The sequence below is a fragment of the Dicentrarchus labrax genome, unplaced genomic scaffold, assembly GCF_905237075.1.
Source record: "Dicentrarchus labrax unplaced genomic scaffold, dlabrax2021, whole genome shotgun sequence".
In the NCBI taxonomy this organism is placed as follows: Eukaryota; Metazoa; Chordata; class Actinopteri; family Moronidae; genus Dicentrarchus; species Dicentrarchus labrax.
In genome coordinates this window covers 11,284,159-11,306,275 of record NW_026136707.1, presented here as the reverse complement: position 1 = coordinate 11,306,275, position 22,117 = coordinate 11,284,159, and the positions used below count along the sequence as shown (strand labels likewise).

The window sequence follows — 22,117 nt, the reverse complement described above, 5'->3', positions numbered from 1 at the left end:
TTTGTTTGTTTGTTTTAATAAAGGTAATTTTCTTTGGGAGTTTGTGTTCGTTCAACTACCTGAAATTAAAAAAAATTATTTGTAGTTTTTTCTTTTTTTTAAATATATATATAATTAATTGTTTTAATTTTATTGTCATGAAGAATTGAACTGATTTAACTAATTAAGAGCATTAGTTAGTTACTTGTCCGGACATAACTTAGTATTTCAACAATAAAAAATTTAATTATTTCCATTCCCAACATTTATTAGAGGGTTTTTATTTTTTTAATTATTTATTTTTGCCGACAGATCGCTTGGTGTCCGCCATCTTGTCTGCAGCCAGGTTCAATATCTTTGAATTTTTTTTTTATTGTTAAATACACAATAACAAACATACAGGTAGAAAATACATTAAATAAACATCAAAGTAAATTGAAATAATAATAACGTATAGAAACATAAACAATAGACAGTAGATCTTAATCTCCAGGAAGTAAAATATAACTATGAGGAGCAAGAATTAAAATATAAAAACAACAAGAAGGGTGAAATGTCCCCACAAAGCTTTCGTTATAATTTACTGGAATTCTTTTTTTTTTTCAGACAAAATAAAAACAATTTGAAATCATTTAAAAAATACACAAAAGAGGGCTCGTTATTCCTCCATTTGCTACTGTGGATATGACATTTATCTATAACAACGATCCTAATAATCGTGTCAGAAACAGATTAATTTAAATTGTCCATATTAAAGAAAATGTGGACAGGGCATGAGAAAAACACGTGCTCTAAAGTTTCCTCAGTCATATTACAAGTTCAAACCTTTAAAGAAACTCTGCAACCGGGTAAACCTTATGAATTATTTTTAAATGAGCTTCTTTGACCTTAAGGGAAGTTCAGAAACCTTTGTTAAGGTCTCCCCTCAGGTGTGTTACAGTTATTCATTTTCTGATCAAATGGCGCCATCTTGTGCCCACGCTGGGTGCCTGCAGGTGTTGAGCCGGTCGCTCCCATGAAGCACTCCCACACTACGTAGCCTTTCAGCGGATCTGGGATCTGGGCCGACGGCCAGATTTTTCTTCTTTTTTTTTTTTTTTTGAAGGAGAAGAAACACGTAGCCACCCCGGTACGTTTGTAAACGGAGTGACATGGACTCTAGGAAGGAAAAATGAATCTCGAATAGATGTGTTGATGAAGAGTGATCTGCAGTAGACTAACTTTGGATGGAGTGTGTGTTTCTTTCTGCAGCGCACAAACACAGCACAGAGGCACTGAGGGGGATCGGAATTTACCGGTGACAAGTCTGAGAGGAGGAAAAAAAAAAGGGAAAAAGAGGAGTTACATGGAGAAACTTTTTTTATTTTTTTAACCCTGCTTCAATCACAATCAACATCTGAAGACTAAGTCGATGAGAAGTACTTCCAGAAAGAGACAACCCAGACTTTTCAACCCTTTTTGCAGTTGTGCTTTAAACTTTTGAAGAACAGCTCCGACCATGGCGAAAAAGTATGATTTCCTTTTCAAGCTGTTACTCATCGGGGACAGCGGAGTTGGCAAAACATGTCTGATCATTCGTTTTGCCGAGGACAATTTCAACTCCACTTACATTTCCACCATCGGTACGTTGTCAACAGTGAAATGTTTTGTCTTCTAAACCTGCGACATGTCCGCACCAGCTTATTGGTCGTCCCCCCCCTCTCTGAAACTCTGGGACATGATTGCTGAATGCTGACATTTCATTCTTCCTCTATCTGATGCCCGGCCACTGTACGAACTGGTTTCTCACTTCTCAGACTGCTTTCATGTCTGAACTAGTCTCTCTTTTGTTTTCTCACCCTCATCTCTCTTCTCTTTTTTTTTTCTTTTCTGTTTTTTCCTCCTGTTGTCTCTTCCCTGACCCTCTCCCCCCCATCTCTCCCTCAGATCTCATTCCTCTCACTTGGCTCTCACAAGGTCCACCCACCCTCATTCCTATCTCTTTTACCATCTCTACGTTCCCAGAAGAATGGTTGGCTTTCTGGCATGCACATTTATTGGTTGTTTTTTTCACAGGACAACCCCCCCCCTCGTCGGCCTCTCCACTGTCTGTCTGTCTGTCTGTCAGCTTGTCCATCCAGCAGGAAAAAAAACTCAAAGACAGTGTGTGTGCTGCATGGCTGGGGAGTGCACTGAGGGGGTCAAAATCACAGTGGGAATATCCATGAATCAGTCTCCACCCGTGTGAGGGTGGCCTATATACTGTGCAGTGTGCCTGGGCGGGTGTGTTTTTAGTTCATATCTGAGGTATTTAACTCATTCTTTATCCCCCCCCACCCCCCTACCCGCCCCTTCTTCTCCTCTCTGCTCTTTCCCGTCCTCTCGTTGTCTCCCAGGCATCGACTTTAAAGTAAAAACCATTGAAGTGGATGGAAAGAAAGTGAAACTACAAGTCTGGTAAGAGACGACAGATGGCTGCTTGTGTAGAAAATGCTAAAGCAAATAACGCTGAGTAACACATTGAGATCTGTTTTCCTGAGAAGAAAGAGGAACCTCCCTCTTGTTTCTCCAAATCAGGACTGACTTTATGACAGGGTTTATTGCCCAAGTATCCATCACACATGGACACAGAGTCACTTCATGTCACATCAAGAGTTTCGTTACAGCATCAAATCCAGCTTGTGTGACAGTGTGACAGGCACATGAAATGCATCGCGCTACATTCAGCTACATCTCCTTTCGACTGCGGCTGCGTTTTAAAGTTTTTGCAACATGCATCGGTGCACATTTTATGCTTTCGTATGTGTGCTTTGTGCAGGGACACAGCAGGGCAGGAGAGGTTCAAGACCATTACGACAGCCTACTACAGAGGAGCCATGGTGAGCACAGGACGCCCGCAGAACAAGCAGACTGGATAATCAGGCTGACATCACTGTCCCTTTGTGCTCGCTCTGTACCTTTCACTGACTCCTTAAATCCTCTCTCTTTGTCTCTCTCCTCGCTCTGCGCCAGGGCATCATCCTGGTGTACGACATCACAGACGAGAAGTCCTTCGAAAACATTCAGAACTGGATGAAGAGCATCAAAGAAGTGAGACTGTTTCCTCTCAATACAACCAGGAAAGACTTAAAAATAGTGTTTAGTCAGTTGGATATGTGTTAGTCACGAGAAAGGGCCTGAGCTCAACTGCAACAACAAAGCAGGCGCATTGCAAAACTGTTTTAAACCGACAGCTCCCCTCTTACCCTGAGTTTCACTGGAACTTCTTTATAAGGAACAAATTAAGGTTGCGGCTGTAGGCAGGTTATTTTCAAAACTAATTGATTAATTAATAACTCTGTTTGTATAAAATGTCAGAAAATCCTGAGAAATCCCTAGAGCCCAAGGTGATGTCATCGAATTTAGTTGATTAGCGGTCCAATCCTCAAATATAATGAGTTCACAATTATTAAAGAGACAGAGAGAGAGAGAGAGGAAGACAGACAGACAGACGCACATGAAACAAGGATAGAAAGAGAAAGGAGGAATGACCCTGAATTGAACCACTGATGTTGTGATTACAGTGTATGATGTGGGTCTTAACCACTGTTCTACCAGGACGCCCATTGTCACACATTGTCACCGGTAAAATACATTTATCCTGATCAAGGTTTAAGAACTGAAAAATCATTAATAGAGTGAGTACAAATGACCATCAGCGTGTGTGAGATCATTTGGTACCTTCTCTTTAAACTTTTAATTGTAAGCAATTGTCAATAAGACTAAATGCTGTCCAAACAACTTACTATACTACAAGGTGAACTAATGTTTTACCTGGCTAACAGGTTTTATATTAGACATTTGTCTTGGGTGGTCTTACATACAGAGAGAGTTTTCCCGCAGAGCAGCTGCTGCACAGAAACTGCCTCTCAAGTGCATCTCCTTCTTGTTGTTCAGTTCATGGGACGTAAAGATGTCTGCTTTACCAAGCAAACATTCTTGTAGACAAGAACTGAACCTTGCCAAACAATTAACCGCATTCCCTCTTTCCCAGAATGCATCAGCTGGGGTCAGTCGAATGCTACTAGGTAACAAGTGCGACATTGAAGCAAAGCGGAAAGTTTCCAGGGAGACAGGAGAAAAGGTGAGACGACCCACACAGAAACCTAATTATTCCCAATGTGTTGTATTGTTTTTTATTTATATGTGTAATTATGTAGTAACAGTAGGGTCATTCAGAGAGAAGTCGATACATAGATGTTAGATTTGCTGTCCCATGATGCACTAATAGACGTTTCATTACGAGGAAGAGACAATAGAAATAAATACTTATCCTACTTTTTAAATATGAGAGGGAGTGGTTGTTTGAGGAAGGCACTGACTGAGTCACACACTTTTTTGATGTATCCGCTTTGTATCTACTTAAGATAAGAAGCAGGAAGTGATTATTACCAACATCCTGACCCACTGTAATCAGGTCCGTGTCTGTTGTTGACAGCTGGCAAAAGATCACGGCATCAGGTTCTTCGAGACGAGTGCAAAGTCCAGCATTAATGTGGAGGAGGTGAGCCGGAACGTAACCGCTGACAAAACACTGTCTTCATACCTCCTTAATCTTTGGCTCTTGTTTATTTAGTTATGTGTCAATATGCTACATACGCCTTAATTTTCATTCTCTCTCACTATTTTTTTCATCTTTCTGTTTCTTTTAGTCTTTTCTGTCTTTGGCACGAGACATACTACAGAAATCCGGCAAGAAGGCAGTAAGTCAGAACAGACTAAACCAAATAATACCAAACTAAACTAAACATAAGATTATATGTTAAACTAGGTTTGTCTTTAATTTCCTTTCTTTGTCTACCTTTATTTGTTTGACAGGGCCCCACAGGTCGAGAGGTGAAAATCACGAGCAGTACAGAGAAAAAATCCTCCAAATGTGTTCTTCTCTAGATGGGACGCTGGCCAGCACACATAGTAAAGGAGCATATACATTTAAGAACACATCAGTATTACTGGGGAGAAATACAGCACGGCAGGTTTTCTGTCTCCATCTGGTGGGCTAAAATGTCAAATACATACTTTTTAAATTACCAAAATTACCGGTATTCTGGTACCTTTTTTCCCCCAAAAGCATACTTTGCCAGAAAAATAATTTATGTATTTGATAGAGGTGATTGTGCCTTAATTTCACACTGAACTTAATCTGCCACACTTCCTGTGATGGTGTTATCATGAAAATGTTGCAAAGTGCTTGTAACCTCAAAACAGCAGTTCCCACCTTTTGTTATAAGATATACATTTGTATTTCCGCCCTGTATTTCTCTGGCTTATCACTACATTATCATCCCTACAACAGCACTGCTTAATGTCCTTAAAGAACTTTACCTTGGTTTTTTAAATCATGTTTTGGACTGGGTAAAACACTTACACAGTTCAGTGGAACCATTTCATTGCTTTCTTATGTGAGCACCGGCAGTAGTGTCTTTTTAGGAGCTCCGTGTTAGAGGAGAAGTTTGATGGGAAGTGGTTTGATTCACATACAGTACACACACAGTAGGCTTCTGGTTATAGTATTTGACTCAGATGTTTGTTATTTCCTGTTCATCTTGAATTCAAGGGGCCACAGGCATCTCACAGACTCTTTTAGATGGTTTAAATACTGGACAGTGTTACTAAATTGATTACTGAATAAGTCCAAAAACATGTTTGGTTACCAATTTATTTTTACTTTGGTCAGTTCACATCAATGGAACAGACAGTTGACATCCCTTTCTTGCAGTGCCATATCAGAGACAGGGTACACATTTTATTTCCCCCTATTTTAGTGGCATATATTGCAGAGATGTCACAAACTGAACATTAAGCTTTTTATTGGTTACATTTATGTTAATGTTGTGCTTATCCTTTGTGAATTGATGAAAAGTCTTAATATTGTACAGTATTGTAAAGCATTCAACAGAATCTACAGAAACAGATGCCACTGATTATTAAAGAGTCTATTACGTGGACATTTTGTGAGTACATCCTATGAGAAGTTGAAAACATGCTCATGCAAGTTGTTGATGTTGGTTGTATGAAGTTGAATCTGAAACAAACACGGGTGATAAACAAGCTTCGTTTTAACAGATGAATGGATTGAGAATGTGGAAGATAGGAACAGAGATAAGTGCAATATGAGAAGATGGGTGGAGGGATGAAACAATGATGGATAATGTAAGTGAATGGACAGGATGTGAGGGAAGCAGTGCTCACATGCCCCTCATTTTGAATTGATTTAGTGGGTCTTGCCTTTTATCTGAAGTGCCTAATGAATTTCTTAGTAAACTATCACACATTAGCTACATGTGACATGTCTCCCTCTTCGGGCAATTTCAGATCATTCAAAATGACTCTGATTATAGGTGCTCATCTCATCCTGACAGACATACTGTGTTTCCTGTAACTACTTTTTAAGCTTTTTTTTCACATTCTGTGTCCTGTTAGACCTGCCACAAGACTTTGTATGTAGTTAACAGACCTTCTGCTTGCTGAATAAAACATGAGTGTGATGTAGTTTGAATCTCTATGTTGGCACAGTAACAGTAACAAGAGCATGCAGCTTGGATTGTGTGGACTATGTGTTGCTTGGTCATGCATTTTGTAAGTGTTTTATTGTGAAAAGTCAAGTAATTCTTTTATTTTTATTGTCCAGAAAATCACAAATGTACCTCAAAGGGCTTTAAAATATCCATAGATGATTAATTTGGGAGAAACATCCCAAAGAAAAACCTTTAACAGGAAAGAAACCTCATGATGAGTGGGAAGAAATAGTAGAATTACAATATGGGAAAATCTGAATATATACATTAGATTGCAAACATATGAAGAAAATGGAACTAGAAAGACGTAAATACTGTTTTGTGTTTCAGCCTCCAATTTTTCCATCATTGCTATGATCTGTTTTAGACATGTACTGTAATTTTTGGCTTTCTAACCAACCAAGTTAATAGTTTTTAACAATCTTTTAATTTACTTTAAAGACTGAAGTAAAGAACAAGTAGTCAGGCAACTTAGAGTTACTTGCAAATCAGAAGGTGGCTTTGTGTCTCAAGGACACTGACAGGAAATATGTTATTGACAGACACAATGCTGGTTAATACATAGGACTAAATTAGACCAAGCATCTATGGGACACTCTCACTACCAGGACCGGCTGCTGCCTTCTCCTTTTAACAACTATCCTCCTAGCGACCAGTACGGTGATAGTTCCCCCCCCCGCCACCCCCCACGCTGCTGCAGTAGCCGGAGCTGGAGCTTGTCGCTAGGCAACCGCCCCTCCTTCCCAGCATCAGCACCACGACGGTGTACGCGCGCTCTGCCGCATCTTCAAGTTGCCTACACGTTCTGCTGCGTGCCTTGTCATCACGCAGGGCAGGTTTCGGTTTGCAAACACGATACATTCCTCTCCTAGTGCCAGAGCTGTACCGAGGAGCAGAAGAAAGGACGCGAGGGCAGCGGAGGGAGGGGCAAATATTAAAAGAAGAATCACAAATAAACTTGGATGGATTTAAGCCTACGGGTATGTTGTTATGTTCATGTGACGCCTGGTGGGAGGCAGTGAGGTAAACGTCCGGGATACATACACACACAAACACACGGGCTGAACGGGATGCCCGCGTGACTGCAGGGAGGAAAGAGGCGGTGGAGGTGGTGGAGGAGGAGGAGGAGGAGGAGGGGTGCTGTAGGTGCGTGTGTGGACCACCGCAAAACCCCCGAGGTGGAGTTGTCAAAGATCGAAACCTGCGAGGAAAGATTCATTCCAGCTTGGCTGCTATTTTTGGTGCAGTTTGAAAATCGATGGAGGATATTTATTTCCTGTTCATGTCGAGGTAATTAGTCTCGCTTCCCGAACGAACCGATGTGATCTTGGCGCTTTGGTCTCCACACCGTCTTTTTTTTTTTTTTTCTCGTGACAAGATGAGGACCTAACTTAAGGTTGCGGGGAGGGGAGCGCACATGTTCGGATGTCGCTCCTCCTGACTGGACACACGGACTGACCGGCTCATGTCATCTCTGCTGGGGGGTGAAGCGAGGAGGGATCAGCTGCTTTCTTTGGGATGCTTTAATGTTTGCGGCCTGCTCGGGTCTCCAGTTACCGCAATGCCACTGGCGAGAGGAGGGAGAGGTGGAAGGCAGAAGATGGAGAGGGGGGAGCAGCAAAAACCAAATGAGTAAAACAATGGTGTGTAGATTGCAAAAAAAAACAACAACCTCATTTGTGTGATTTAATCAGAGAATGACGGAGCAAGAGGTTAATGGTATAGACTACTCTATAGGCTGTTGTGGCCTGTGAACTGCATGGGGTGAAAGAGACATTGTATTGACTGAAGCAGTTAGTATCATGGCTGAAATGTCAAATGAGGTGAGTAGGTAGCTATGAGTGTGTAGTGGCTGCTCAATTCTCAACTTTCTGCTGACAAAGTTCTTGGACTCACTCACTGGACTATAGTGCGCACCATGGGGCATTGCGCAGAACCTATGGCACCTGCCAGTGGAGAGCTTGGTGCATAATTGTGACCGAGTGGAGCTCTGAAGCCAGCATTTATGTCTCTGCCTCTTCTGCTCTTCTGTACGTCTACCCACACAACTGCACGTTTTATGAACCCAGAGTAAGCGTGAGACCTCTCCAGACTCCTCGGCTCGCAGACGAGCCTAACATGCCTTCGCCGTCAGACTCCAGCAGTGTGGCTTCGGCCTCGGGGTCTCGAGGCTGGTCGGATAGCCGCAGGGGTATGTCAGGCCGGGGGCCTGGTGGGGCACGGCTACTCCTGTACCTAGGGCTGTGCCACCTGGGCCTGGGGGCCATGGTCCTGGCCTTCTCTTTCACCAGCATGGCCTTCACCTCCTCAGCACGTGTGAGGCAGTCCTGTCCATTCTGGGCTGGCTTCTTTGTAAGTGTGACTCAGACTTAAAACATACAGTATTAATACACCAACAGAGATCCTGAGGGACGTGATTTCTGATGTATGTGGGGTCTGTTTGCAGGTGGTCGCATCAGGGATAGTTGGAATAATCTCATGGAGGAGACCTCTGACGCTGGTGGTATGTATATTTCTGTCTGATAAAAAGAGCATTCAAGTTTCTTAGCTATGGGTTAAAAACCATGTGCCATGGAGCAACGCTGGATTACCAACAGGGTTAAGAGGGGTCCAAGACCCACAAGGGACCAGAAAATCCACAGTTCACTGTGTGTCAACCAGGTTATTGTCATTTGATTGACTGTAAATTAGCACCACTAAAGCATGATATAAAGAGATGTGAAGAAAACAGTTTCAACACAAGGTCCCTTTAGTAGCTGTTTTGGGTTTTGGATGATATCACAACACCTAGTTGTCACAAAATTGTAGATGTTCAAAGTTCCATTTGTTCTGAGCACTTTAAGGATTTCTCATCCATGTTGGCTTAAAAGCTGAGTTTATTCTTGACTTTGGAAACAGCTAAATGAAAGAGCCTTACAGTGTGTCCTGTATGTTTACCTGGTCTTCTGACCCGTTGTTAATGGTGCTTGTGTTGAAGTGTAGTTGTACTACACAATACTATTTTACACAGTGCTTACATTGTGTGTATTCATGTATTAATTCAGTAAAAGTACTACAAAATAAGTAACCAACACAAATTTGGGAGTGGTTGATCTGGGCATGACTTGGAGGGAAAAACATGTGCAGCTTTTCAGTTCATCCAAAAACCAAAATGTTACCTACAAAACATTACTTATTAGTTCTTCAGCCAGCGAGGCTGAATGTTTATCAGTGAAACTACCTGCCAAAGTCTTCTGTTGGAAGAATAAAACTACTGCACTGTATTGGCCCTTCATGGCACAAGTTTTGACACCCTTCTCTAAATCAAAGCATGGCTCTGTGCTCCTCCACAGGTGTCACTGTTCATGCTGCTGTCTGCAGTGTGTGTGATCCTCAGTCTGGCCGGCTCCATGCTCTCCTGTCAGAACGCACAGATGGTCAAGTCTATGCTCACCTGCCAGGTACACAACATTATGCAAGTGTTCTGTGTCGTGCTGAAATGCCCTTCTAGTTAGATCCATGTGGAACGTGACAGGAATAAGTGAGAATATGTTTTTAGTATACAGTTCAGTGCTTCACCACTGTGTATGGGAATGTGTGTAGGTGGAGAATGGTCTGTGTGTGTGCTGCGCGCCCACTCACTCCTGCTCCATCACAGAGGAGGAGACCTTGGTCCTCTACCTGAATGCTGACTGTCACTCAGTCAGACATCAACTGAAGGTGAGTAGGATGTGTCTCTACTCTGGAGACCTAAATTATAATTTTATCGAATTAACTATTAAAGGATTTGCTCACAATCTTTCAAGTCTGTCTTAAAACAATAGCTGCCCATATGAACACTGAAACTGGTTTTGCTTGCTGTAATAATTCCTCCTGTTCACACTGGCCATTAAAAGATCCCTAATTAAATTAATTTTAATATATCACATGGATATATGAGTATACTGAAATGCATTCATGTGATGCTAATATGAGGCGTCAGCAGTCTGAGTTAGACAAATCTAGCGGATATCTTCCAAAGTTACAGTGTTTTAGCATTGTTTTAAGATATTCTGGAAAAAGTGTGAACTTATCCTATAAATGTGACATATTTCTAGCAATAAAACGTCTTCATGTAGTCAGATTTAGATTTTCTGAATGCGCATTTCTCTGCAGGACCTTTTGTTCAGTGCATGTGGTCTCAGCATTCTCTCCACCATCATCTGTACTCTGTCCACTGTGACCTGCAGTATCCACATATTCTCTCTGGACCTTGTGCACCTGGTGAGTGCAGACACAGCACATTTTACACCAGACTGGCCTTTTTTTTCCACCACAAATGACAAGTATCGAGCAGTAAACTACACTGCTGAATTCAGGGATTAAGGTTTACATTTGAAAGCAGACTTTGTACAAATGTTGTAGCCCATTACATCTATCTGTTGTGTGTGTTTCCTACGCTCCCTGCCTAGCTGGCACCACATCGGTCTCGTTCGGTCAACCCAGAATGCACCACTCCTCAGGACGCCTTCCTGACAAACATCATGGATTTTGAGGAGTTTGTCCCACCCATTCCTCCCCCTCCTTACTATCCTCCTGAGTACACTTGCAGCTCTGAAACTGATGCTCAGAGGTGACTTAAAATAAAATATTATACATCAGCATCGCTTGTGTACAGTACATAACAGCACATGGACACATATAGACACATTGGACAGAGTGTGTAAGAAAATGTGTTCAATATTTTTGTATTCATGTCTAGCATCACCTATAATGGCTCCATGGAGAGCCCTGTTCCTCTCTACCCCACTGACTGCCCCCCTCCTTATGAAGCAGTGATGGGACAAAGAGCTGCGAGCCAGGTGAATGTGTGTGTGTGTGTGTGTGTGTGTGTGTGTGTGTGTGTGTGTGTGTGTGTGTTTGTATCTGTGTGGGTGTTGTGTGTGATTTCCCATACTGATTTCTGTCTATTTTGACTGTTAAGGCAACAGTGTATGACCCCCACGGCACTGAGCTGTCTGGAGAGAGAGGAACTTCTACTGCCTTCAGTGGAGAAGGTGAGAAACCATCACGTTGTTACAGATTCACATGCACTTGTTGTAAGGAGGCATTAAGTTAAAAAAAGCAATGTAATGTGAATGATTAGGCAGAATGTGACAACCTTTAACACTTCCAAACATTCATTGGTTCTCAAATGTGAGGATTTGCTGCTTTTTTTCCAACAATTTTGTAGACTAAACAAGTGAAACAAATATACCGATAATGGTAAATGGACTTGTATAGAGCTTTTCTAGTCTTCCGACCACTCAAAGCACTTTACACTACAGGCAACATTCACACATAGAAACCAACTCATTTACTGACTCCCAATGGTGTCAAATTCACAATGTCAGCCAAGGAAAATTGGGGATTTTGATATGCTTTGTGGTATTATAGGTTTTATAGATAGATAATATAGATAATATAGATTTTAAGTAGTTAACTATAACTGCATAAATTGAATATGTGTTTCAAAATGTGATATTGAAAATCAGGAAAGATACATTTTCATGTTATTACTTACAGTGTTTAAAGAAGGTACACAAAATGACGTGAAATAGATCAAATGTATCTTTCAAACTGTGCTATAAGCTAAAAGTTACATTTCTCAATTCATAAGTGTCCATGGACAGCGGATCTCTGTTGATGTCAGAGATTGTGGACATCCCTGATGATTCCTCCCCATCTGAGGACTCCTGTCTGATGGAGGTTGGGCTGAGGAACCAGGGGGAGAGGGGCAACAGGACCCTTGGTGAGGGGGGAGACGGGGGAGACAGTGGGGAGTACATCAGCTTTCGTGGTCCCTCGTCTCAGACACCAGAGAGTCCACTGGCAGGAGGACCGAGAGCCAGGTGCTTCATCAGAGGAGAGAGGTCCAACTCCTGCTCTTCACCCAGCACAGCGACCACCACGTACAGGTGAGGACACACACACACACACACACACACACAATTAAATATTTTATAGACTCATGGCATTACTATTATTACTCATGCAGAAATATCGATAAGCAGTTAAATAGATAATATTTTACTCATCATAGTGTAGGATTATTGGGATATAAGTTCTCCTGTTTTGTCCTGCAGGTCTCCAGTGTTGCGTCGCCAGGCCGTGCTAGCTAGTAGCTGTTCTCAGCTGGAAGCAATAGGGGGTTCCGACTCTCAACAGCGATCCTCTATCCCAGAGTTTCGAGTTCACCCCTCCACTCCCTCGAGCCAAAGAGCTGCCCCAACCTCCTCTGCTCCTCCCACTTCATCCTCCTCAGCTGCCAGTGAGCAGGGTGGCGGTCAGGGTAATGGGCCGACCCTCCCGGGCCAACTGTTGTACCTACGACGAAGGGCTGGGAAGAGTGAGAAAGATGGGGATGGTATAAGGAAGGATAGCGAAGGGCTCCTACGTCTCGTGAGGTCTCACAGCGAGCCAGGCCTCGGCTCCTCGACTGATACAGGTGAATCAGACACAATAATGAGTAAATTTATTTAATTACTATTTCTATGTCCATAACCTGTTCTTGTATCTCGTCTTTTCTAGTTGACTTTGGCTCTGGAGGCAGCAAAGCATCTACAGACACAGGTAAGAGTTTATATCTAAAGGGCTTTTTATTGCATGTCACCACTGCCCATCACTTTCTTCCTGTCTCTTTTCACATCTGACTGCCAATTAAAAGCAAGAAAAAAACCCAAAGAAAAACAAGTTCATTTGAGGAGATACAATTCAACACATTTGCAACTAATGGACATCATTTATCAAACTCTCTTAGAAACTAATGCAGATTTAAAGACCGGAGGAAACCATGTGCATGTGATTTATGAAACTCTTCCACAACATCTAAATTCGCAGTGATTTGATTACAGAGTGATACATTTAGATTCTGCTGTGGAAACAATAATGTACCTAACCAGTTCCCCATTTACATATTATCCACAGTGGTTACTGTGCTTTACTTAAGTGACTGCCCAATATGAACCTGAATCGGTGAGAGTTTAATTAACCTAGTTTTGTTATACTATAATAGATTTATAGAACTAGACTATTACATTTTAAAACAAAACTGTATGCTCTTATTCTTTCTTGTTGAAAAAGGACAATCTGGCTTATTATGTAATTCCAGTAGTGTTCCATACTCTCTCAAGGCTACATGCACATTTATTTTACAGCTCTTAAAGAGATTATTAAATTAATAATAATAATAATAATTAATAAATACATATCAAGATCAGTTGGAGCACTTTGGGGCCTCTCGGCTATTTTCTGCTGCTGGGTCATCGAGACTTAGTGCATTGCTCTTTTATATGATGTTGTCAACTTAATCTCAACAAGGTAGTAATTCTGCTGTTAAATTTCAGTTAATTAGTTAAGTATTGTTTCCTTGCCATGAAGCTCTGTAAGGCAGAGCTGGTATAATGGTTCCTTTTTCCCCCTTTTGTGTTTTTGGGTAGTATTATGTTTATATTTCTAGTCAGGGCTGGTTGGATTGTTAGTTTGGCCTTGGCTGTCCCTGAATTTCAATCTAAATGTCTGTATCAGGCAATAAAGGAATGATAAAATGTGCAAAACTGACTTCTAATATATCCCTCATCTACTTTTATGTTACTCCCCTCTCCCCCTAGACCAGTTTTAGAACAGTATTATAACTTGACAAATGCCAAAATCCTTCTCTTTTTTTCTGACTCCATCTCTCTAAGGTCCATCTTCTGAGGCGTGTCTGTTGCCCCGCACCTCTTTGCCTCCCGCTGCTGCTCTGCCAAGGAAAGGAAGCATGAAATCAGCAGCCACGGGGGTGCAGGTTCCCTCCAAACCTCCCCCAACCTCACCACTGCGTTTACCTAAAGACTGCCACCGTTCCCTTGGAGACCTTAAGGTTAGTCTGAAAACTGATAGAAGATACAGCGGCAGCAAACTCTTCCCATATAAGTCTTCGCCAAAGCTTGTTTGACTTTCTTATTTCCCCTTCACTGATCTTTTTACTTTTCCTTCAGGTGACTCGGGGTCTGGTAGCTCGCTTCCTGCAGCGCTCCAAACGCAACCTATCGCCCTCCTCCGAGCATGCTGGGAGCACAGGCCAGGGGCCTAAGAGGAGGAATGGAGCTGAGGGCACTGCCACCAACCACCTGCCCTTGGAACAAGTAAGAAACGTTTAGATTAATTTATTTCCCCTTATCTCCAGTTCACTACATCAGAATAGTTCAGTTCTTCTGCGACTTATACCGTCTGCTCTTTGTCTACATTTCTGCTTGATAAAAACATCCTCAGGTGTTGCTAACCCCTTGGAACACCAGCAGAGGACACCCCAACCATCACCCCCATCACCCTCATCGCCGTGGACACCACCATTCCCATAGTGACAGTCGACACAACAGGCACCACGGCAGTCGGGTGCCAGAGGGGATCCACCTGCGCAGCTGTGGAGATTTAAGCTCCTCCTCTGCGTCAGTACGCCGATTAGTGACCCCTCATCCACCGCATGGGTCATCAGGAGCTCTCTACTCAGAGTCTGCACTGTGAGGAGGAGAGGAGGGTGAAGGAGGGACGGAAGAGAAAAATAGGAGGCTTAGGCGTTAACAGGGTACCAAGGAAGGCAGGGATGTGAATCTGGAGCAGTTTAGTGGTGATTACATTTTGAAAGTCTTTCCTCCTTTTCCTCTTTGTCTCCTCCGTTTCCTGAAGCCAACTGTGCAAATGGCCTTATTCAGTGGTGCTCTTTATCACTCTGAACATCAGCCCAGAGCTCACACTATTTCACTGTTCAACATCAGTGAAACGGTCACTAGATGCTTATTTCTGGGCAGTGTGGTCTTTGTTCTAACAGAATAAATCCACAATTGGCCAAGACAACCAGCCAGAAGCATCTTTTCTGCTGTGCTGTACTGTACTCTTCTCTCCCTCTCTCAATATCCATCTGGAAACACATGGTCCCTCAAGACTGGAGACAGACTTCAACTAGCATTCATGCTACAACAACTACTTACTCACATGTACATTCAGACTATTACATAATTATGGGTTGCAATATGCTTCTGGCCCTTTTGTACATTGCTGTTCATCCACGGGATCACTCAGGTGAAGTGATCATGGAAACCCTTATTTTGTCTTCCATTGATTAAAAAAATGCATCTCAATAAACATGTAGTTAGCTGAGTACAGTGTAAGATAAACAGATGAGGTTGCACATGAGGACACATTTTCTCTCACATGGACACTTTACCCAGTTGCTATTTTGTCTCTTTTGCAGTTCAGATTCCCACATTCTCCACGCTTTTCCACCTCCACACTGGCCTTTTAAAAAAAGGCAGCCAGCATTTTAACACTGATATTAATGCACACCACAGACACATGCTCAGTCTTTGAAATGTATTCTCTGTGGGTGGCCCCTGGACACGGTGGTTTGATTTGCATATGTGCATGTTTTTGCTCCAGCCTTCAAAATACAGCAGGAACCTTGTGCATTCAATCCTGACCGTCTGTGTAACTATGTAACATGTCCTCAGAATGTCTTTATCTGCATGTTTTGACAATGCTTCTTACTTTTTTTCCTCTTGCACCCAAGACCTATGATAGTAGCCAATTTGAAATGTGTTCGTGTGAATAGATAGCTGGAGGTGAAAGCCAGAGTCAATGATATTCAGTGCTCCCAAGGTTTTTTGCCAGATGGCTCCAAACATGCCTCTGCATTCTGATTTGATTTGGATAGGGTTTGAAAATGTTTCAAGCACACAGGCATATCTGTGACACTGGCTAAAGCAGTCCAATCCTGTAAGATAGAGAGGTGTAAATTGCACTCTGACTCTGACGACATGAAGAGTCTCTTGCAATAAATGTACAGACAAATTTGTTATAAGGTTAAACTTCACACTATGTGTTGGCACAGGTTTTCTTGTGGAGGGGTGGTTAAATGAAAAAAAAGGCGGCTGAGAGTCCAGTGGACATATAATGGGCTTGGCAGCTCTGGATACTAGATTTCAAAGTGTATTAATATTTGTGTCAGATTGGAGATTTTGTCTCTTTGGAAAGTTTTTTGGTGTGCTCACTAAGTGATAATATTGACTCCATATCAGTAAAGGCACATTTTGGATACACTCATATGTATGTAACTAATTTTAAAACTTTACACGCATACACACTCCCTTATTAAGGCACTGAGCTGTATTTCTACCTCCTGTCTTGCATAAAACATTATTTATTTGAAGAAATGTATATCTGTATGGCAGGCTTAACAGGATAGAGCCTTGAAACCTGAATAATAAATGTATCTAAATATGACACCTATTCCAGATTTTAAATGCAGTGTCAATGGCAAAAACTTTCAATGCAAGTTATGTATTTCAAAAATATGAAATAAATGATAGACATCAAATAAAAATACCTATGTTGATGTTTTGTACATATAATGAAGAACAAACGACACTGTAAGGTCAATACTCTTTCTTTTTGTATCTGTTTTATCTATTTTTCTCTCTATCAGTGAAACCACAGTTAAAATAGTTGACGTTTATCCCTCTTTCTTTACAAATCGCCCCACTCCACTTAAGCCCCGCCCGTCCTCAAATCCTATTGGTCAGCCAGTGTGAAAGCTCATCCTGGTTCGATGCTACCGGCCAATCAAAACGTTCAATGTCAAATGGAGCCTTCGAACGCCACGCCCACACGCGCCACTCACAAAGGATGTCGGGAAATTTAGTTTCGCCGGTATATAATAAAACGGACAGTAGCGGGACAGTGAACTACAATCTTCATATCCTGGTTACAGGAGACGTTCACAGACTTCAGTTTGCAGACAATACGAAGAAACGGAAGATAAACCATTTAGCGGTATTACAGTGAACAGTTGGGAATAAGAGGGCAGTGTCATTATGGTATGTAAAGAAATGTGTGTGCGCCAAAAAATATGTTTATTTAATATGCTATAGGTTGCCTTGTACACAGACTGGATGCAGGGAATTAATGTAAGCTAGCGTCAGCTAACGCTTCTTTTCCCGACAAGAGCAGCTCGCTAATAATAGTGGTTCTCCTGAGCTACCTAATCCTTGCTCTTGTTTACTGAGCTCAGTGGGCTTTTTTCTCAACCGGAACAAGTTACCAGCGTTATGTGTTTAACCCGTTACGGTACAGTCTCATAGGTTTGACCGCAGCTTGTTTTAAGTTTGGTCGGAGACATTTGCACGGTTGGTTTGTGGGAATGAGACGTCTGCTGAGATGGGTCATTAATGCCCCTACAACTATCCGGACCATGTGGCTGGCCGTGTCCCCGCTGAGGTTAAAACACACTTCTCTTACGCTGTGCACCTCGTCTTTCCAGGGAGACAGCATTTGCAATGGGACGCACAACAAGAAGGCGTTGCTGTCGGATCCTCAGCTGTTTGAAACCCAGTTTGAGGAGCTGGTGACGGAGCTTGTAGAGAGGGACTTCACCGATCCTGCGCTGGCGGATGCTCTGAGCAGGTTGAGAGAGGTGTGTGTGTGTGTGTGTGTGTGTGTGTGTGTGTGTGTGTGTGTGTGTTGTATTTTAGTGAGTTACTCCTTTCACGTCCTGAACTGTTGTTTCATTTATCTGCATGTTCTTCTCGTAGGTTTTAGTGTACAATTCTCCTGGAGGAAAGAGGAACCGTGGTCTGTCTGTGATTGGCTCACTGAGGGAGCTTCTCCCACCCAATCAGCTCACACAGGACGTAGTGCAGCGGGCTCTGTTGATTGGCTGGTGCATTGAATTGGTAAGGATATGTTCTGGTATGTTAAAAAGGAGAAGTCTGGCAATATTCCTCATTTTTCTTACTATCAACAAATCCCATCAACAGACAAAAACAGGTTTTGCCTGATGTAACCTATTCTTCTTCTGCTTTTTTGACATTTAAATATGTATTTGTAACAGAGAGGTCAGAAAGGACTGAGAAACATACTGATGCATAGTTGGTTTTGGTCTTTTCACAGTATATGTTGACAAGAAGAAAAATATAGAATAACATCACCTGTATGTATTATAATTGAGCTTGTGGTACTGTACCATCTTTTGTGTAATAAATCATGGTCAGATCTCCATCGTCAGAGATGAAATCTGACACAAAGGTGATGTTAATAGAGCATAGACACTGGTTTATTATACCTCAAACCAATAAATTATCCTCATGTCAAATCTGATCTCTGCCATATTAATTTATTTTAAGTTTTTTTTTTGTGTTTCCCAGTGTGTCGCTAAAACTTCAGCTCACAAGCACAGACTCAGACTAATGACACTTTACAAGGGTGTTACGTTCTCTAAGTCATTACGTGTTACAACTGTGTCTCTGTTGCTCGCAGCTTCAGGCATTCTTCCTGGTGGCAGATGATATCATGGATGCATCTGTGACTCGGAGAGGACAGCCCTGCTGGTACAAGAAGGTGAGACTTGATATATAGAAAAATAAATGTTTTGTTGTAGTGTGGTTTATTTTTCCTGTATTACTAGTTTGATCTGTTTCTAAGGTGAATCCTGTGTGTTTGTTTTAAAGGATGGAATTGGTCTGGATGCCATCAATGACTCATTTCTTTTAGAAGGGTCAATCTACAGACTACTTCGCAGACATTGCCGGGATCAGCCTTACTACGTCCACCTACTTGAGCTATTTACTGAGGTACTATACGTCCTGATTGATAACACATAACACAGACAAACACAGAATTCTTACTGTGTCTTCGTTTGTTTCAGATATCTTTCCAGACAGAACTCGGCCAAGCTCTGGACCTCATGACTGCTCCCCCTGGTCAGATTGACCTCAACAGATTCACCATGGAGAGGTAGTGAAATAAAATCTGTAAAGCAAAGTGGCAGAAAAGGATGTTGGCTACCAAAGCAAATAGGTGTAATTCTTTCTCTCTTCGTCCTTCAGGTATAAAGCTATTGTGAAATACAAGACCGCCTTTTACTCTTTTTACCTCCCAGTTGCAGCTGCAATGTACATGGTGAGTGTGTTTACATTGTACACACTTGACAAAAGTGTAACAGAGTAAAAGTAATAGAGTAACGTCCTACTCCTTACCTTACTCTTGTAGGCAGGAGTTAAGAGTGAAGAGGAACACAATAATGCCAAACACATCTTACTTGAGATGGGAGAGTTCTTTCAAATACAGGTAATTACACATCATCCCGCTTTCACATCACATAATGAACTAGAATCTTACCTCTGCCAAGGCCAGTAGTCCAATCTTCTGTGATACGCAAATCTGCAAGGATATACGTATTACAAAGGACTTACAATGTTAAATTAAGTGACACCAACTTTCATGAAAATCCGGCACGTAGTAGTTTTTCCGTAATCCTGCTGACAGACAAACAAGCAAACGGCACCGAAAACACAACCTCCTTGGCAGAGGTAATAACATGCTGTCAAATATACAGAGTTAATAACCACCCAATGTGTTTCGTTTGCAGGATGACTACTTAGACTGTTACGGAGACCCTGCTGTGACAGGAAAGATTGGTACAGACATCCAGGATAACAAATGCAGCTGGCTGGTGGTGAAGGCCCTGGAAATCATGACTCCCGAACAAAGAGCAGAGCTGGAGGTGGGACTTTAGATAACAACCCTGTCTGTTTCAACACTTTAAAGGTTACATATACGAAATGTGCACTAGAGCACCAGAATCTCCGACCAAACAATGCGACAGAAATAAAACTGTCTTTGTAAGTCTTTCCAACAATCACCAACACAGGTTTTGTTTAAATCCTTTAAAGTCCTTTTGTTTAACAGCTGTAATATCGCTATCATGTATCATGTAAGCATGTAATTTTACCTTACATATCATTGTAACATCACAACTTCATTCAAAGACAGAAAAAAAACTGTCTTTGTTAGTCCACTGTTCCAACAATTATAAACTCTTGGTTCAAATAAATCCATAATTCAACCAGATAGATGAGAGAAACTGCAGTTTCAGTTGCTCTACCCAGCTGCACATGCCCATGTAAACAAACCATAGAGAGGCTGCAATAGCAACACAGTTGCTTTATATCTTTACATAGCAAATTGTTGTCTGCTGCTATATTAATGTTTTAAAACTCATATGTATAATCTTTAAATATGTACCAAGAGTTGTATGCATGGATCTTGTGGCTCTCACACGTGTGGGAGTGCACTATAATACATTGTTAATATACTTTGGAGGTTTTATTCACTGTTTCCGTCACAAAAACATCAGACAGAATATTAAAAACATTAGTATCGCTTATGCAGCAATATAAAAACAATTATATCATACATTTAAATTAGAGCAATGACCTGCTCACAGATTCTCTAATTTGATTTAACTGTAAGTGTAAGTTTGTGTACCACTATAAGAAATTATTTCCTACTTTTAAACTCTGCAAATAAAAATGCTTTGCAGCAATAGAAACTTTATTTATTGTAATAACTTATTTCTGAGCCCAAGGTATCCATGTTTTATGTTTATCTTTAGACTCCTCAGTGTGTACGGTGGCCTCTGATCCCACCTTTTTCAGAAGTACTACTAGAGTCACCAGTACATCAGCAAAACTTAATTTCACCTTCACCTCCTCCTCAGGCATGTTACGGGCGCCACGATGATACCAGTGTAGAAAAGGTCAAAGCGCTGTACAACACCTTGCAAATGCCAGCACTGTACCACGGATATGAAGACGAGAGCTACCAGCGGCTACAGAAACTCATCGCTTGTCACGCTCAAAATCTTCCTCACTCAGTCTTCCTCAACTTTGCCAAGAAAATCTACAAGAGGAACAAGTGAGAGGGAACGGTGATGAAGAGGGTCAGGTGCATCAGCCCGGTTCACTTTTGACTTTTATCACAACACACAGATGAACTCATCTCTCTTTTAAAGAGGGTGTTTTTTCAGGGACAAGGCTCTGACTACAAACAGCATGACCCGAACACCGCTGTGATATTTAGAAATCCTGCAGGCAGTTTCTTAACTTTGCAATGATTTGTAGATATTTGTGAATGTTATCAAATGGCCTGTCTCTTTTGTTCAATGTTTAGTTATTGAACCCAGTGCATGACGTGCAGTGTCTCCACTCATGTCCGCTGAAGAATATGATGTCTCTAAGAGTGACACTGAAATTAATCGCACAAGGTCTACCTGTCATATTTGTCTGCCCTGAAGAACACATGGCACTGGAGATAGAAATGAAATCATTTATTTTGTAGGACTGGATGTATGAATTGATTATGGACTTAAAGGGACAGTACATATATGATAGTAGACGTACCCTGACAGAGAACAAAGGGTCAAACTTGATCAGTTTTCTCATTCCATTTATTTTTATATTGCTGCTATAAAGTCTGTACTGGCCAGAATGTTGTTGCTTTTAATAAATAATTTATGAGCAGTATTTTTCTTCTCTGTTTTTTTTTTTTTTGTGTTGGCTGTAGAGCAGAAAGTAAACAAATTATATTGAAAGTCAGTTAGTCACCAGTTATTTCTCAAGCAACAATGCCAAAATCTTTCTAGCTCTTTTAGATGTGCAGATTTGATGTTTTTGTTTGTTATATATGATATATATTTATATATATATATAAATATCTTTGGGTTTGGAACTTTTCTTTAGATAATAATGTGTTTTTAAGGCATCAATTTGGGCTCTGACAAAATATAATGG

General features: G+C 41.5%; 3 protein-coding genes across 3 annotated transcripts; all 3 read left to right on the top strand.

The window, feature by feature from the left end:
- Positions 1–1,051: 1,051 nt before the first annotated feature.
- rab13 (RAB13, member RAS oncogene family) lies at positions 1,052–6,489 on the top strand. The gene is made up of 8 exons (XM_051406861.1): positions 1,052–1,601; positions 2,355–2,415; positions 2,777–2,837; positions 2,971–3,048; positions 3,992–4,081; positions 4,436–4,501; positions 4,650–4,700; positions 4,816–6,489. The coding sequence occupies exons 1-8, from the start codon at positions 1,478–1,480 to the stop codon at positions 4,885–4,887; spliced, it is 603 nt and encodes a 200-aa protein (XP_051262821.1). The 5' UTR covers positions 1,052–1,477; the 3' UTR covers positions 4,888–6,489.
- An 836-nt stretch (positions 6,490–7,325) lies between these two features.
- fam189b (family with sequence similarity 189 member B) lies at positions 7,326–16,872 on the top strand. The gene is made up of 14 exons (XM_051407130.1): positions 7,326–8,867; positions 8,962–9,018; positions 9,848–9,955; positions 10,098–10,214; positions 10,650–10,757; positions 10,946–11,106; positions 11,236–11,335; positions 11,458–11,530; positions 12,133–12,430; positions 12,599–12,960; positions 13,044–13,085; positions 14,198–14,373; positions 14,492–14,638; positions 14,766–16,872. The coding sequence occupies exons 1-14, from the start codon at positions 8,634–8,636 to the stop codon at positions 15,015–15,017; spliced, it is 2,235 nt and encodes a 744-aa protein (XP_051263090.1). The 5' UTR covers positions 7,326–8,633; the 3' UTR covers positions 15,018–16,872.
- A 332-nt stretch (positions 16,873–17,204) lies between these two features.
- fdps (farnesyl diphosphate synthase (farnesyl pyrophosphate synthetase, dimethylallyltranstransferase, geranyltranstransferase)) lies at positions 17,205–21,850 on the top strand. The gene is made up of 10 exons (XM_051407154.1): positions 17,205–17,365; positions 17,809–17,961; positions 18,080–18,220; positions 18,804–18,884; positions 18,995–19,117; positions 19,192–19,280; positions 19,373–19,445; positions 19,536–19,613; positions 19,915–20,049; positions 21,046–21,850. Exons 1-10 carry the CDS (start codon positions 17,363–17,365, stop codon positions 21,244–21,246), a joined length of 1,077 nt encoding a protein of 358 aa, XP_051263114.1. The 5' UTR covers positions 17,205–17,362; the 3' UTR covers positions 21,247–21,850.
- The last annotated feature ends 267 nt before the right edge of the window (positions 21,851–22,117 follow it).

Bases quoted from the DNA above. Each gene is read 5' to 3' on its own strand.
- rab13 (XM_051406861.1), top strand. From the start codon at position 1,478: ATGGCGAAAAAGTATGATTTCCTTTTCAAGCTGTTACTCATCGGGGAC. The intron at 2,416-2,776 runs GTAAGAGACGAC...TGCTTTGTGCAG, and splicing joins AAAGTGAAACTACAAGTCTG to GGACACAGCAGGGCAGGAGA. The intron at 4,502-4,649 runs GTGAGCCGGAAC...TGTTTCTTTTAG, and splicing joins CCAGCATTAATGTGGAGGAG to TCTTTTCTGTCTTTGGCACG.
- fam189b (XM_051407130.1), top strand. From the start codon at position 8,634: ATGCCTTCGCCGTCAGACTCCAGCAGTGTGGCTTCGGCCTCGGGGTCT. The intron at 9,019-9,847 runs GTATGTATATTT...GCTCCTCCACAG, and splicing joins GGAGACCTCTGACGCTGGTG to GTGTCACTGTTCATGCTGCT. The intron at 12,961-13,043 runs GTGAATCAGACA...CGTCTTTTCTAG, and splicing joins CGGCTCCTCGACTGATACAG to TTGACTTTGGCTCTGGAGGC.
- fdps (XM_051407154.1), top strand. The intron at 19,614-19,914 runs GTAATTACACAT...TTTCGTTTGCAG, and splicing joins GAGAGTTCTTTCAAATACAG to GATGACTACTTAGACTGTTA. The intron at 20,050-21,045 runs GTGGGACTTTAG...CCTCCTCCTCAG, and splicing joins AACAAAGAGCAGAGCTGGAG to GCATGTTACGGGCGCCACGA.